Source organism: Lepidochelys kempii, chromosome 12 (assembly GCF_965140285.1).
Source record: "Lepidochelys kempii isolate rLepKem1 chromosome 12, rLepKem1.hap1, whole genome shotgun sequence".
NCBI classification, from domain to species: domain Eukaryota; kingdom Metazoa; phylum Chordata; order Testudines; family Cheloniidae; genus Lepidochelys; species Lepidochelys kempii.
In genome coordinates this window covers 40,255,001-40,270,866 of record NC_136391.1, presented here as the reverse complement: position 1 = coordinate 40,270,866, position 15,866 = coordinate 40,255,001, and the positions used below count along the sequence as shown (strand labels likewise).

Here is a 15,866-nt window from a genome sequence, read left to right as displayed (position 1 = left end):
GCTGTATTGTAGCCAGGGCACAAGTGTTTTTGCTGCGTCATCTAACCCTGATCATAGCTATTATAACAGGGGTGGCCAAACTGCAGCTCCCAAGCCACATGTGGCTCTTCTACAGTTAAAGTGCAGCTCGCAAAGCCCTCCATATTCCCCCCATTCTCCGCCTACCAGACTGGGGGAGGACGGGGAGGGCTCGGAGCTTTTGCCCTGCAGTGGGGTGGTGGAGCTAGGGGCTTCTGCCCAGCAGGGAAGGGAGTCTAGTGGCTTCTGTTCCGTGGGAGGCCCCACCACCCTGCTGCAGGGCAGAAGCTCCAAGCCCTGACGGGTGCACCCGGCTTTCCAACTTCTGAAGATTATCATATGCAGCTCAAAGAAAAGGAATACTTGTGGCACCTTAGAGACTAACCAGTTTATTTGAGCATTGGTTAGTCTCTAAGGTGCCACAAGTCCTCCTTTTCTTTTTGCGAATACAGACTAACACGGCTGTTACTCTGAAACCTGTCAATATGCAGCTCAGAGGATCAGTACATTTGGCCACCCCTGTAATAAAACTGGCCACCCCATGTGTTCACAGTTGTAGCTCGTGTCTGGGATCCAGCTCACAGCTCTCAAACCTAAAGGGCATTAACCCTAGCAAAAGTCCCACCCTTCTCCTTATGCAGTCAGCACAGGGAATGCAACCTGTGACCATTTCCTATACTTCCTTTCAAATGCTTAAAAAGCTCAGATGAACCTCTGTGCTGCAGCAATCAGCACCTGACCATCTGATCATAATACTGTGCATTTCTCTACCACCTTTCCCCATCTTGAGGAGGTTGGTTGTGCCACAACAGACATTAATGAATAAATCTGAATGCACTGGGATGGGGTATCCTCCTTTAACCATTGGGGAAACTGAGGCACGGGGCAGTGAACTGACTTTGCCATGGTCACACAGCCGGTGAGCAACAGATCTGATGATAAATCCTAGGTCTCCCAACTCCCAGGCTTGTGCTTTAATCACAAGATGATTTCCTTCCTGTGAAGGATGTAAGCACAGCATCCACAAGTAATGCAGTTACCTGCATCAAACCCGTCTGTCTTACTGCAGCAAGTGAAAGCAAGAGCGCAGCAGTCATTTTTAGGTTTATTTTTATCCTTGGCAATCGCACGCTTTTAATGTTAAGTGTTCTGTGGAGGAGGAGATTTCTGCCATTGCAGAATTAGTAAGAATTTAGCATTTTCAGTCAAACTTTGCAAGCATTTTTGCAAATTGTGTGCTCATTCTGACAGCCCAGAAACAGCGGAGTAATATTAATGAAAGCGTTCCTGTTCTAATTATAAGTTCCTTCTGCATGAACACCCACAAAATAGCCCTTGAAAACCTACAGCCCTTCTACATTGCTTTGGTTGTATTTTATAGCTGTGGCAGAGAGCTGTTGGGTGAGATGTCACTCAACATGACCCCATCAGTGCCCTCTATTATATCTGTGGCAACAAAGATGGACCATGGTTATGGTACCAAAGGGATATACATGTGGCTTTCCTTGCACAACAGAGCATGCTGAGTAGACAAACCCTGATTTCTTACAACACTGATGTTTCCAGGTGAAATGCGATTTGCCAAGTCTGCATTTGAATTACAGCTGTGAAGGCCAATGAGGGACAAAATGCAGAGTTTGCGAGTCATGAAAAAGACTTGCCTGCTGCGGTGGCTCTTGGAGCCACGTGGCCTGATGATATATTGTTGGCCATGCTGCAATGGGTTCTGTTAATCTTGGAGGCCAAGGGCTTGTGCGAAAATTTCGACCCGTTGAGAAAGGCAGCTGCCGCAGGGCACCTGAGCAGTGGAAAAGTGAAGCCCTGTAATGTGTTCACACCAGAAAGGATAAACTGCTTCGTGGCCTTAGCTCATGGCACTATCTAAGCCAAATCACTTTCTTGGTGTAAGTTTATTTTTAATTTTATTCAAGCCATAGAGAAACCATCCACTTCTCAGAGTAACAGCCGTGTTACTCTGTATTCGCAAAAAGAAAAGGAGTACTCGTGGCACCTTAGAGACTAACCAGTTTATTTGAGCATAAGCTTTCGTGAGTTAGCTGTAGCTCATGAAAGCTTATGCTCAAATAAACTGGTTAGTCTCTAAGGTGCCACGAGTACTCCTTTTCTTTTTGCATCCACTTCTCAATGATCTGATTTGATCCTTCAGCTTTGTCACTACTGTCAGGGAGAATGACATATGGTTTTAGTCTAATTAAAGTGGAATTCTCCTTCAGCACATAAATTTCTTGAGTTTGTACATAAAATGCAGGGTTTATTGTAAGGGGAGAGACTCCTTGATATGGAACAGCCATTTTTGAAACATAAAACTTTTGTCAGGGAATCAAGATGCGTGAAGTCAGTGATAGCAGAATAATCCTCAAACACAGATGTTTCACCACTTGTGGACGGGGTGAGTGCGAAGAACGATGCCCTTCTCTTGTGGATGGTGTGGAGATAGACATTTTCGGCAAAGGATTGGAAGAGGAAGCTGCACGACTACTGCTCACTGATGCCGAAAGGCTAAATCAGTGGTTCTCAAACTTTTGTACTGGTGACTCCTTTCACATAGCAAGCCTCTGAGTGTGACCCCCCCCCCTTGTAAATCAAAAACACTTTTTTATATATTTAACACCATTATAAATGCTGGAGGTAAAGCAGGTTTGGGATGGAGGCTGACAGCTTGCGACCCTGCCTCCCCCAGGTAATAACCTCGCAACCCCTTGAAGGGTCCCAACCCCCAGTTTGAGAACCCCTGGGCTAAGTCTTGCTGTGTATATAACAGAGGTGAAAGAGTAGAAGAAAACGCCGAGTAAAGGTTGTTAGTAGTGCACCCTAGCGGTGAGTACTGGGAGCAGCATTCAGTATATTTAATTGACTTAGAAGACAGGATGAATAGAAAAAGTTTTGCTGACAACACGAACTATTTAGCTAAATCAAAGCTAAGGGCCTGGTAGAGCTAGGTAATTGGGCAACATGATAGCAAACTAATACAAACAGGTTGTGCAAGAACAGTGAATGGAAAGAGCTACGTATATTCTTCGCACATGCTGGGTTCTGAAATGGTGGTAACGTCTGAAGGAAAGAGTGAGGTGCTATTTGTTGGGTCAGTTCAGACATTTTCTCAGTGCATGGTCATGGCCAAAAAATGTATCTCTCTCTCCCAACTGGTAGCTTTTTTGTGAAAGCAGATCTGGCTTGTCACTCACACGGCAGTACTGAGGTTTGAACTGAGGGACAAGCTCCAGCTCTGCCCTTGTGTTTGATGCATGCTCTTTTGTTTTACAAGTATGCCAAGGCTATCTAATTTATTTAGCTCTTTTTGGAAATGTAAGGCCTTGAACTGCACCAAATGGCCTCTCTGTGTTTTGCGCACACATGGAGTTTGTGAATCCACTTAGGTAAAAATTAAACTTTTCAATGAAAAAGCAAAATTGAATAAACCAATTTATCCGGTTTAGCCCCTCCAAAAAGATCTACCAGAAGTAGAAAAAATGCATGTGAGGGTGATACATGAATAGAGACATCAGGAGTGAGGCTCCCCATACCAGCAGAGAGTAAAAGATTGAGACTGTTCATTTTGAAAAGGAAAATAGGAAGATAGGGGCAGAGGTGTATACCCTGACTGGCAGAGAAGCCAGGACCCCAGTCAATGCCCTGTGTACCCTTTGTCATAATGCAAGGACCAAGTGACAATGAAATAAATAGGCAACAAACTTAAAACTGGTATAAGGAAATACTTTCTTATATAATGTATAACCAATCTGTGGAGCTAGTTACCACAGGCTATAATTGAAGTAAACAGCTCATGATTCATGAAAGGGCAATACAATAAGAACAGGAATGGTATCTGCAGTTACACACTAACTAAGATAACATAAGGCCTGTTAACCCTAGTGTTTCAGGGCATAATCTGATGGCAGGATTCAAGAAAAATTAAGTGCACTTATAGAGAGCTTATGTCTTACTCTGAGGCTTCAAATGTTGCCCAGCCTTGGGCTGTTTGTCAGTTGCAGTATGGCAGTTCCTGTATTCCTAGAATAAAGAAACACTTCCTAGCTACAAAGAAGCTAGGCAATGTTGTTTTTTATTTGTCCAAGTCCTTGCACTTTGCGGTGCAAGCTGAATGAAAAGATAATGCAGTGCGAGCAAAGAATGAATCTCTGTCAGGAACACTTTTCTTAATTAGAATGATGGAGTGAGGAAAGTCCTGTGTGGCCTTCTCATAACAGCTGGAGTCATTTGGAAATTCAGTGAATTCAACCCCGAACCACTTCGACCTTTTGTGTCATATTTGGTGCAATACCAACTTTGTCTGTAAAAATTATAATTTCAGCCAGATAGGTGATCCTGTCGTCGGTGCTCAAAGAGGGGCTGGCTCAGTTCCCAGGTCTGGTCTCTTGTTCCCTGGGCCAGCAGAAACCAGGGGCATCATGAAGACGACAGTGCCTGCTGCTGAGCAGTTTGTGTTGGTTTCAGGTGTCCCTCTCGCAAAAAGTGCTATACAAGTTAGCAGAGACTGTAGGGTTAAGGGGACCATCACTTCTGGGAGTTTATCCTTCTTGGTCAAAGGTTGTGGGACGTTGGCACAGAGGAAGCTTATGCCACTGTTGCTCAAGGGTTTTTCTCCTATTCTGAGGATAGAATGGATGACTCATTTCTAGGGCTGTCAGATCAGCACTCTCCACTAAAAAACTCAGACAAAAATACTTGAAAACCTTGTCTGAAAGAGTAAAGATTTAGAAATCTCTCTGCTCTTGTGTCAGATATGCATACGTGGCACAGAACGACTCATTTATAACATAGCCATGACAGAAATCTCTAGGCCCAGAAACTGCAGACATACAGAATTCTCTAGCTCCTATTGCACCTTTAAAGAATTCCATCAAAGTATTTCTCATAATCTAAGCAACTTTATAATGTCCCCTTAAAAACTAGAAGCAGGTGTGTTTTTACCAAATCTTCTGATATATAGATGGCCACACCAGCTTGTCAGACTCTCCTGGCTGCTGCTTCCTCCTCACCCGCTCACTGCTCCGTCCCAGCTTGGAGACTGTCTTCTCAGGAACTGCTCTTGCAAGCTGAAAACCACCTTGCATCTTCCTAGGAACTCCTAAATAGTGTGTTATCATAGAAGAGAATAGCTGTCTGTAATGACAGAGAGTGGGTCTGGTTTACTTTGCTGCTTCAGTTCGTGCCTAGGTAGTTTGTTCCATAGGAGCTGACAGTTGAATGGACAGTTATGACATTTTACCACTCAAATCTCCTGCAGCTTATCTTACCGGTTAAGCTGTCACTCCAAAGACGCCATGCTGGAGAACATGTTCCTTACATATGTGTTCAGACTCCTTTCTGAGACTTCTCCTTCCAGTCAACGTGGTCTCTGCTTTCACCATTACTATTGGGAAGAGTATTACACTGGTTGGACATATTTAATAATGAGCTGCACTTAAACTACAAACTTCATCTGTTTGCTAATTGCCATGCAAGGTTCATCATTCTCTTCTGTGAAGCTCCAAAAGAGCATGTGTTGTGATGTGCAGACCCAGTGAGATGGGTTAGATAGATATGACAGTCTTAATAATTGTTTTGCTTTGTGGATTGGTCTCAATGCTTTAGTATGGCCTGATGGTCAGAATCCAAACAGGCTGGAAATGATTGCATTGGTTTGTCATGTATAACTGTTTCTAGGGTGGTGTGAAATGCCTAACCTGTTATCTCTTAGTTACTGCTTGCAGTCTAATTCTGATGTTAATCATTTTTGCACCAGAGGTTTCCAGTGCATCCCTTGATAGTAGCAGACTTTGCAGCTGGAACATGCCACGCCCCAGGGTTAGCAAAGTCATTTTAGCAATAATTTATAATCTAAAAACCTTTCAGTTTTTCAACAGTTTTCCATTTCCAGAATCCCTTGCCACCGTCCAGATAGATAATCTAATTTGTCTTGGGATACATTACAGGGAATCATGTTATGTAACTTAGGTTATTCTTGGATCACCACCACCGCTAGAAGTACACTGGCATACACAGCATTAGTGATGCAACAGTCTCCTCTGTGTCTGAGTGGATCAAAATGTCGCTGTTGAGCTACATAGAGAGAAGTCAGTAGTTAGCCAAAAGAAAAGGAGGACTTGTGGCACTTTAGAGACTAACAAATTTTAAATAAATTAGTTAGTCTCTAAGGTACCACAAGTCCTCCTTTTCTTTTTGCGAATACAGACTAATGCGGCTGCTACTCTGAAACCAGTAGTTAGCCAGTATCTGAACATAGCCCGGTTAGAAAGTGGAGAACTTAAACAGATGATTTTGTATTTAAATTTGATCTTGTAAACTCTGTGCTGAACACAAGACAGGTGATCCATTCCTCCCGCCACTGTAAATGCTCCATATTGATTTGCGGGGAACCCCAGTTTATTTATTACCTTTTTTTTTTTTTTTTTGGACACTCCATGATGGTGGGTGGGTGGGTGTTACACTGGGTCAGATAGCAAAGTTAAAAAATAAGAGAAACATCTCAATTTCTAATTGATTCATAACTCTCAACACAGCAAGAGTGAGGAACATATGGTTCCCGGGTTCGGGTCTGTCGAGTATGTGCCTGTTTGGTTCAGGGACTGTGTGGCAACTTTTTAATTTAAAGGGACATGCCAACGTACAAATCACGTTTTTTTTCACCCACTATTGTTGTATGGGACACTTAATATGGCTGTAACTGAAAAAAAGATTAGAGAGAAAATATTTCTGTATTTTTCCAACTTATTTGCTTTTTGCCTAGTCACTTTCATTCATTCCCCTGTACAGGTTAGCTGGCCAATCAGTTTCCCTTGTTTTTTTTTTTTTTGTGACTGGTTTGATACAGCAACAGAGGAGAGAGAATGAGACTTTACCGACAGGAAAATGTGATGGTAAAACCACAAAAATCAGCAAAGGGACGTGGGGCAGAGTCCCAAGAAAAACTGCTTGTAACATGCTTTTGGAAGTTGACTAGATTAAGTTGACAGTATCCTTTTAAAGCTAAACAAGACAAACCGATCTTGGGCAATGTGATGGGTTAAAGAACTAGCATTTCATCTGCACTGGAGGCCTGAGTTCACACTGATAAATAGTTTGGGAGATCTCATTCTAGTCTGATGTGGACGTTGTTCCTATCCCAAAGCCACAGAATGGTTAGGAGGAGTTAAATACGGTGGTCTGCTCAGGGGAGCCCAGACTGTTTCAGGTTAGGAGGAAAGTGTATTGGCAAAGCTGTGCAGGGAAGGCTGTACAGCAGTATAGTCTCATGAGTGCCCAGGGTCTCAGAGCTTATACAAAAAGCTTGACACTGGACTCTCTGGGCATATTGGAATGCTGGCCTAGGCCCTCACTAATAGTTGGCTTTTTGATAATGCTCCTCAAATGATATAAAGCTAATGCCATAGAAAGTATTGATACAGATATTACAAACTGCTATGTGTACGTCTCTCAGCGAGTCCACTGGAAACCCACTTTGACTCCCACTTCCTGCTCTTGACTCTCTGCTTCAAGATTCTGCATCTCCATCTCTGTGCCTGTGGCCAAGGAGGACTGGGCAGGATGCTGTAATATTCCCATTCTTTTCTGGTCTGTTGAGTAAGCACCTGGACCCAGGTTTCTTACATGGTATTGCAGACCACTTAATGGTTTGTAACCCTGTTTTTGAGGGTTTTAACAACCCTCATAAAGCTTGCTGGGGATTCTCAAACTTGCTATAAATGTTTTCAGCAAAGTAGAATGTGTTTAAAAACTATATATTCCCTTCCTGTTGTATGTGTGTTATGTGGATTAGGTAATTGATTTATATGAAAGGCAGGATCAGTTTGTTTAAATGACAGTGGTTCTCAACCTGCGGCCCATTGGCTACTTGCAGCCCAGTCAGCACACAGCTGCCACCTATGACATCCTCAGGGCCATCCAGGTATATCTGGATGCAGCCCACAATGGTAAATAGTTTGAGAACCACTGGTTTAAAACTACTGAATGATGGGTGGGAGGGAAATCTCATACTAAACTACAATACTACGATTCTTGGGGCGCCAGCTGGCAGAGAGCTGGTACAGGGTGAAGTCTCAAAGTATTGTAAAACTATTAAATTTAAATAAAGGTGCTGAGGTAGATATGTTGGGGGGTTCCTATCCTTGTGGAACGGGATACTTACAGAGTTGCTATGTTAGATTCCACCACAACTTCTGCAAGTATCCTAAAGGTGTATCCCCTACTGGCTAGCACTGCCTGATGGGGGTATTGCTGTCCAGCCAACTGCAAGAGTTAAGAAGGGTATTCCCTTACGTAAAAAGACTTTTTCTCCCTAGCTGGCTCCTTTGAGAAGTGAATACGATCAGTTAAATAGTGCAGATTCTATTTAACCAGCAAAGCTGTGGGCAATTCATCAGGGGCTTTACATTTTTATTTCAAGACTACAGTGCAACTAATCACTATTTCAATGTTTAGATTTCTGAAGCAGAATCTCCCTAGCATGAATTCAACATAAAATTTGAGGGCAGTTTGTGAGGATACAGCTGTGGGAACCATTCGTCCGCATCTGCCAGATATTCAATAGGTGTTATGTGCTTTTTCTATAAATGGCCCTTTATGGGTCTTTCGGAATTCGACTTAGATCATATATGTACAGCACTTCTTATAATTAGTTTTAAATCACAGAAGTATGTTAATGTTTGGATTGTTTATAGGGATGTGTGGCGAGTCCCTGTCTTCTCCTCTCACCCCTTTATCTTGTTTTTTTGTTCTTGCACTGTGGATCTAGGACAGTGTTGGAGTTTGTTTTGGTTTTGTGGGAGTTTATTTTAGTATTTCTCTCTGTGGAATTGATGTCTCTTCTTGTTGCTATCTATTTTATTCTTTTTTTTTTTTACATAAATTAAATAGAATCAGCTGGGACATCTTGGCCAGACAAACCTAATTTTTATTTCTTAAACTGTCACATTGAGATTACAAACTCAAACCCCACATCTCTGTCTGAGGGGCTTGTAGTGTCTTGCATGCTGCTCTGCAGACCCAACAGAGAGCACACAGTCAGACTTGTGCCATCTCAGACTTCTGCTAACAGGAGTGTCAGTACAGGAAGTGAACAGGAATACATGTTAATTCTGGGCGAATGGGAAAAAGATTGGTGTTTCCTAAGGGGAAATCAGAAAACTGCGGAAGAGAAGCTGTATATTCAGGAAGGTGTGGTGTACATATGAGCTGAAAGAAGCAAGAGTGAGGTAGCAAATCCCATAATACTTTCAGGGTCTAGTTCTCACTGGCTATCTCTAGGATGTAACGCTTGCGGGTGAGAGCAGTGTTGGGTGATGTGGTGAGAGGCCTGGGTTTAGCGTTGTCCCTACACACATTGTAGGTCACAAACAAACATTGGCTCGGGGCAGCACCCTCATTCCTCCCAGCAGGAGTTGTCTGCAGCTAGATCAGTTAGTTACTTGGAGCGAAAAACTGTTCTTAAGAGTTTCTTCCCTCCCTATCCGTTGTTTTCACAGAGGTAGGTAGGGGAAGGGACCCGGCTGAATAAGCACATAAGAATGTCCCTGAGGGGATGCAGGAACATGCTGTAAACGGGGAAGTCACCCAGGGAGGCTGACAGTCTGCTGTAACATTGGAAGGAGGGCATCCGCCCTGCATTGTTTTACACACACAGTATCGTGGGGACTGACATGATGTTTTGTACCGGTTCCGATGAGCAGTACAGGACCTACGGTAGCTGAAGGGGATGAGATGGCGACATTTCAGAGCTGTTACAATGTATCTTGTTAGCACTTTCTGTTGCTGCTTTTAGATGCCTCCAGTTCAGTCCATGCTGTGGTGGTATAAGGCTGGTACGCTCCTCGAAGCACCATGGCATGAAATGGAGGTTCCTAGAAGCAAGACGGAAGGTACAGTACTGACAGTTGGCCTCCGTGTGCGTTCATTCTCCCCCCTCTTGTGGTGGGGGTGGGGGTGGGGGAGAAGAGAATCTAAATATTAAAAAAAAAAACAAAAAAACCAACCTGTTAGGAAACTGCTAGACTGCCAGCAAAGTGACCCACTGCCAGCAATGCTGAGGTAAGGGGTCCTCCACTCGGCGATATTCCACTGTACCTAGGTGTTGCAGGGCTCTCCGGCAGCCAGTGAGGTGTGTGCTTCAGTGCCATGGCTTTTAACGGTTCTGAATGAGGGTGTCTGTCCAAGAGCATCAGTGCTGGCAAAGGCCAGTGCTTCTAACCCAGGTTTTTTCACCAGTCGTTTCATTATACTCGGTGAGACACTGACATGAGTTATCAGACGCAATTGTCTGGCTTCACCATCTAAATGTAAAATTATAGTTGTTGCTCTGCATGTACATCGGCCATACGAAGAAGACGACTGACATGAATGGGGAAACCTATTAACAGCACTTGTCTGAAAAATGAATGTGAATTTCAGTTGTGGAAATGTCCGTAGCATGAAACCTTCCCCTTCCCTTTCTGTCTCTGATTGCATCACAGAAAAGCAGGGTCCAGAACGGAAGAGGATTAAAAAGGAGCCTGCCACTAGGAAGCCTGGCTTGCTGTTTGGAATGGGGCTTTCAGGAATCAGGGCTGGTTACCCACTCTCTGAGCGCCAGCAAGTCGCCCTTCTTATGCAGATGACAGCAGAAGAATCTGCAAATAGCCCAGGTGAGAGCTGAAAGTGAGGCGTGGGTGGATGTGTCTGAGCTCATATTTAATGGGACTCTGTATGCTTCTGCTTATTCATAAACAACAACCATGGTCACAAAATAGACACAGTTGAGCATGTGTACCAGTGGTGTCTACCTGGCACCCAGGACATGTTTTATAATGTTGGTAGCATAATTCTTCTGCCTCAAGACTATAGTATGAGAGTCTGGAAATGAATTTAAGGGATGCAAATGCTTCACTCCTGCCAACTATTCCATCTTCACCTAATATCACTTCATGCAAGCTACAGCTCCCTACCCCAATTTAGGCAAATGTCCCTTTATTGCATTCTGAAATGATTATAGAATGTTGGACAGATATGTGCAGAAGGCATTAGATGCTGTTTAGTTAGCACTAAAGATCTCAGAACTAATTTAGTTACCGGGATCATTAGCATATGTCAGAGCTCCAAGTTTTCTGCTAGGTTAATATGTTGATTGAGTAATAAGATGTTTTTGAGAGTAAAAGGGAGAGCATGATTATCTCTGGGATTCTTAAATGCTCCTCCTTATGTAAAAGAACTAGACTATGCTAACCATGGTGTATTGTAATTTTAGACCTAATGTAGTAAGTGTTTTTAACATGGAATTAATATTTCAATATGCTGTAGTATCTGTTGCCAATATGGGCTCCTGTGGGGTTTTATATGTGTTATATGATCTGTCTATGTATCCTTCTGTCTTATATACAGAACGGTGGAGTTATCTAGGGACCTTATTTTTGTTGCTGTCATTCTTAATGTGAATCTAGTTTCAAGTCACTCTCACTTGATATTAAGTGAATTTCAGAATATTCAGGGCTTCTCCCAAGAAGTGTGTGCACTATCCTTCCAGGCAGTTACCCCCTCACAGGCACATGGGGAAGGTTACTTTGTCACTTCCCTTTGGAAGTAAGACTTTTGGGTATGAGGAGACCCTTTGCCCTTTCTGAAATCATAGGATTGTCTATAATCTGTACAAGTGTTACTACACCCTTCTCCAGTCTGTGCTTCAGCACAGCCTACAATTTATATCTGTATTATACATACACAGGCTTTCCTGGGTCTCCACATCTGGTTCAGAGGATCAGTTACCTCTGAGTGCCTTGCAGTCAGTGCTTCAGTGCAACTGCTGGATTAAAAGTATTGCAACAGCTCCCTCTGAGGGGCTCTGGTTTTCCTTTGAGTTGCAGTTCTTCACTGTATTTCTCTTCTCCATGCAGTAGATACAACACCAAAGCATCCCTCTCAGTCTACAGTGTGTCAGAAGGGAACTCCTAACTCTGCCTCCAAAACCAAAGATAAAGTAAATAAGAGAAATGAGCGTGGAGAGACTCGGCTGCATAGAGCTGCCATCCGAGGAGATGCCCGGCGCATCAAGGAACTCATCATTGAGGGCGCAGATGTCAACGTTAAGGACTTTGCAGGTAGCAAGCCCAGCTGCAGTTCAGTGATCTGTATTAATAAGCCAGGAGCCCAAAGTGCAGTCAGTGGATTTGTATATGCCCCGTATCTCACCTCGCCTTTAATAAATATAGGAATAGCCAGGCCACATCAGACCCAGAGTCCCTTGAGTCCAGTATCCCATCTCTAGACTGAAAGTGTCCGGTACCAGACACTGTAATGGCCAGTTATAGAATGACCTGTGCGTAGGAAATTTTCCTAACCCCAGGCATTTATGCCTTGTGGCATGAACCATGAGCTTAGGGTGGTGCAATGGAATGGAGAGTCTCAGCATGAGGTGCTTCATTCTGGTCTGAGCAATGTCCATCCCGATGAGGATGGAGCACTGCAGACTGGAATCTGTAGTCCTAGCAAGTCTTAGATCCTCATGAAAGATGGAGGCAGGTGCAGTGATTTGCTTTGTTTTATAATCATTCAGTGTGACCCAGCAAAGCCTGTGAACAGGTGCAGTGTGGGTACTAGGGTGACCAGACAGCAAGTGTGAAAAATCAGGACTAGGGTGGGGTGTAATAGGAGTGTATTTAAGAAAAAGACCCAAAAATCGGGACTGTCCCTATAAAGTCGGGACATCTGGTCACCTTAGTGGGTACCCCTGGGATTATAGATAGAGCGGGTAACAAAACCTGTAGTTAAGCTTGCCCAACACTTCCTATTATAAGATCCTGTTTTCAGTTGCTTAGTATAACTTAGTCAAATTTGAGCCATTTGTGCTGAAATTTTCCATGTCAGGTGTTTGCCTTAGGCTGGGTTTTGTTTTTTGTTTTGTTTTTATTTTAAGTTCAGCTGTTTTTAAGAATGAGATTAAGGGAAATACATTATTTTGCACATGCTGAAAAAATTCTTGCTATCCCTGTGTAAAACTGCCCAAGTTAGGCTGCGTTATAAATCTGAAAAATCTCAGTTTGCACATGCTCAGTAGAGACTGATTAGAGTTTAGCCGCTGAATTCTCAGACCATTCCATCTGTACTTGAGCATGCTCCATCCCAGAATTGTAGAAGCTGAGCAGGACTTTTCCTGCAGTTGCTCCTTCAAGCTTTTGGGAGTCAACTGTGGCACCAGAACTGAGAACAGGGAGCCTGTTTCTCTTGTGCTCTCAGTATTCCCTCTGCTGGTGCCCAAGCAGTGTGGAGGAGGAACCTCTCTGACTCAAATGCAATAAACAAGTTCACGGAAGCCCGTGACCTGTCTCTGACTTTTACTAAAGATAACCATGACAAAATGGTGCTGATGGTGGGGAGGGCTGAAGCTTGAGTGAGGGGGAGGGGAGTAAGAGAGCTTGAGCCCCACTGCGGAAGGGAGAAGTCCAACACTCCTCATCCCTGGCGGCTCAGAACTGTGGCAGCCGCCTGCAGCATCTGGGAGCTCTGGCCCACCACCCCAGGGCTGGAAAATATCACAAGGTCTCTGAAGGTCACAGAATCAATGACATTCTTTACCTCCATGACAAAATCTTACCCTTAATCGTAATTATACGCACAGGAGGGCTGAATTAAGGTTGCACGGACAACCTTAATTCTGGCATTTCCTAGCTTTTGAGTGCTTGACTTTCTGACCATAACATTCTTTTTAAGTAGTTTTTTAAATGTAGCGAGTAGATATGCTTATTCTTGAGCTCCAAATGTTTAACATCAGTGTTCGTTGTGAGTAATTTCAATCACAGATACCCCTTTTTAATAGTACAAAGGGAGGGTTCTGAAAGGCTCACCAGTGCTATCAGCAGAATATTCAAGGAGTAGTGCACACCTGCCGGGAAACTTCGAAACAGATTCTACTTAGAAATCAATCTGCTGCCCATGTATGATAGAAATTTTTACATTTCTTTCCCTCATTCTTCAGAGGTTTGTTTGAGAATAGGAGCTTTTGTTTCTGCAGAGTTCATCTGCTTCCATGCTTAGTCCCTTCCAGAAGTCATGGTCCTGTTTGTGACGTCACAGTTGCTTGCTGTGGAAATGTTGCAGACAACCCGTATGCTGAGAGTTCAGCTAGGGGATACGCTGTATGACCAGATGAATCCTAAACCCCAGTCCTGACTGAGTGACAATCTTCCTCCTATCAAAGAGTTAGAGGAGAGAGAAACAATTTAATCTAATGAGAGCAGAGCACCATGAGGTATCAGCCGCCCTTTGAGTTCATTCACTAAACGTTCTCTGCTTTTGGAGTTCACTGAGTGGCATGAAGTTCTACAGGACAATTGGCTGTAGCACCTTATGTTGCCAAACAGAAAAGCTGGATGGACTCAAGTACCAGATGTCAGGCTGGCAAAAAAGTTGCTTTCCAAAGCAGAGCTGCTGGTGTGTTGGGCAGGCGGTCTTGGCCATGCAGGTCCTGCTGTGCCGTGTGCTGGCTGGTTAGAAGAGCTCCGTGTCAGCAGGCAGAGCTGCAGGCAAGCTGCCATATTAGCAGCCAGCAGCATCTATTTTGGTTACTGTGACACTGTTCATAATTATCAACCGTAAAAATTAGTTGCCCACGTCATGAGTGTTTGTGTGCTTGCAGGCTGGACAGCATTGCACGAGGCATGTAACCGGGGTTACTATGATGTTGCAAAGCAGTTGCTTGCTGCCGGCGCGGAAGTCAACACAAAGGGTTTGGATGACGACACCCCGCTGCATGATGCAGCTAATAATGGGCATTTCAAGGTTGGTTCTTGCTGGATTTAGTAGCCATTTTTTAGTGATTTGTTACAAATAAATGAGTTTGATTTTCCTGTGCTTTAAGTCGTATCTGTATAGGCAATTGCTATTTCATTTCATTTCACGGACTGGCATGTTGCATCTTTCCATGTGAGACTCTTTCTCCAACCCCTGTGCTATTACATGTTGTGCTAGTTTCTCCACTTTGTGTCAGAGTCCTTGGAATTGTAGGGTGGAGCTTGCTACCAGAATACAGGTTTGCATTTCCCCCCGTAAATCTGTCCTGCCATTTTCTCTGTCCCTCATTTCAATCACTGTGTCCATGTCACTGGGTGACAGGGGGCAGGATGACCAGCCAGCTCTGACCTCAAACTAACCTCTATCCTGCTTGTCTGTCTGAACAGCCCACAGAAGTGATGGGGACTGAAACAACTTCCTTCGCAATGGAACCATACTGAGATTTTGAAGTTTTTCTCATTTTTAGGTGGTAAAATTGTTGTTACATTACGGAGGGAACCCTCATCAAAGCAACAGGAAGGGAGAGACGCCTTTAAAAGTCGCTAATTCCCCCACCATGGTGAATCTACTCCTGGGAAAGACCACCTATCCCTCTAGTGAAGAGAGCTCAACAGGTGAGATGCTGACCTGTGTGGGTGTTGGGATAATGGGCTATCACCATAGTGGCAACCTGCTACCACAAAAGCAGTTATAATAGCCCCAGAACGCCTACATGCTACTGGAATAGCCAACTCAGTGCACAGTCAAGATGTCCAGATGCTTAGAAAACCTACCCTTTGCTCAGAGAGCTCTGCCGCTCATCCTGGAGAGTTCAGTCGTAGGAGCCTACTGCTAAAAGCATCCTACATGTTTCCACCTACCACAACTGGGGATGTAGGAGGAGAGGCCAGGCCCTCAAGTAACTGGGTCCCATATCATTTAGGGTTCAAAGACTGTCGCCAGCATTTTGACTTGCACCGGGAAGCCAGTGTAGAAATTCTTTCATACCTGTTGTGTATTCATTACAGCATACCCCCGGGAAAGCAAGGTGCTGTATTCTGCATTTGTGGAAG

At 43.9% G+C, this 15,866-nt stretch overlaps 1 protein-coding gene across 8 annotated transcripts in view; it reads left to right on the top strand.

Moving 5' to 3' along the window:
- Window positions 1–15,866, top strand: part of ANKRD11 (ankyrin repeat domain 11) — a 232,036-nt gene that overhangs the window by 196,920 nt on the left and 19,250 nt on the right. For 7 of the 8 annotated variants that reach the window (XR_012154550.2, XM_073308239.2, XM_073308240.2 and 4 more), the window contains 4 exons: window positions 10,509–10,679; window positions 11,922–12,125; window positions 14,660–14,802; window positions 15,281–15,428. Coding sequence is in view for 7 of the 8 variants with exons in the window: in XM_073308239.2 (XP_073164340.1) it covers window positions 10,509–10,679; window positions 11,922–12,125; window positions 14,660–14,802; window positions 15,281–15,428 (666 nt within the window). In the remaining variant the exon portion in view is untranslated. Of the gene's footprint in view, window positions 1–9,820; window positions 9,918–10,508; window positions 10,680–11,921; window positions 12,126–14,659; window positions 14,803–15,280; window positions 15,429–15,866 lie in introns of all 8 variants that reach the window. The other variant, XM_073308241.2, reaches the window with a different exon arrangement.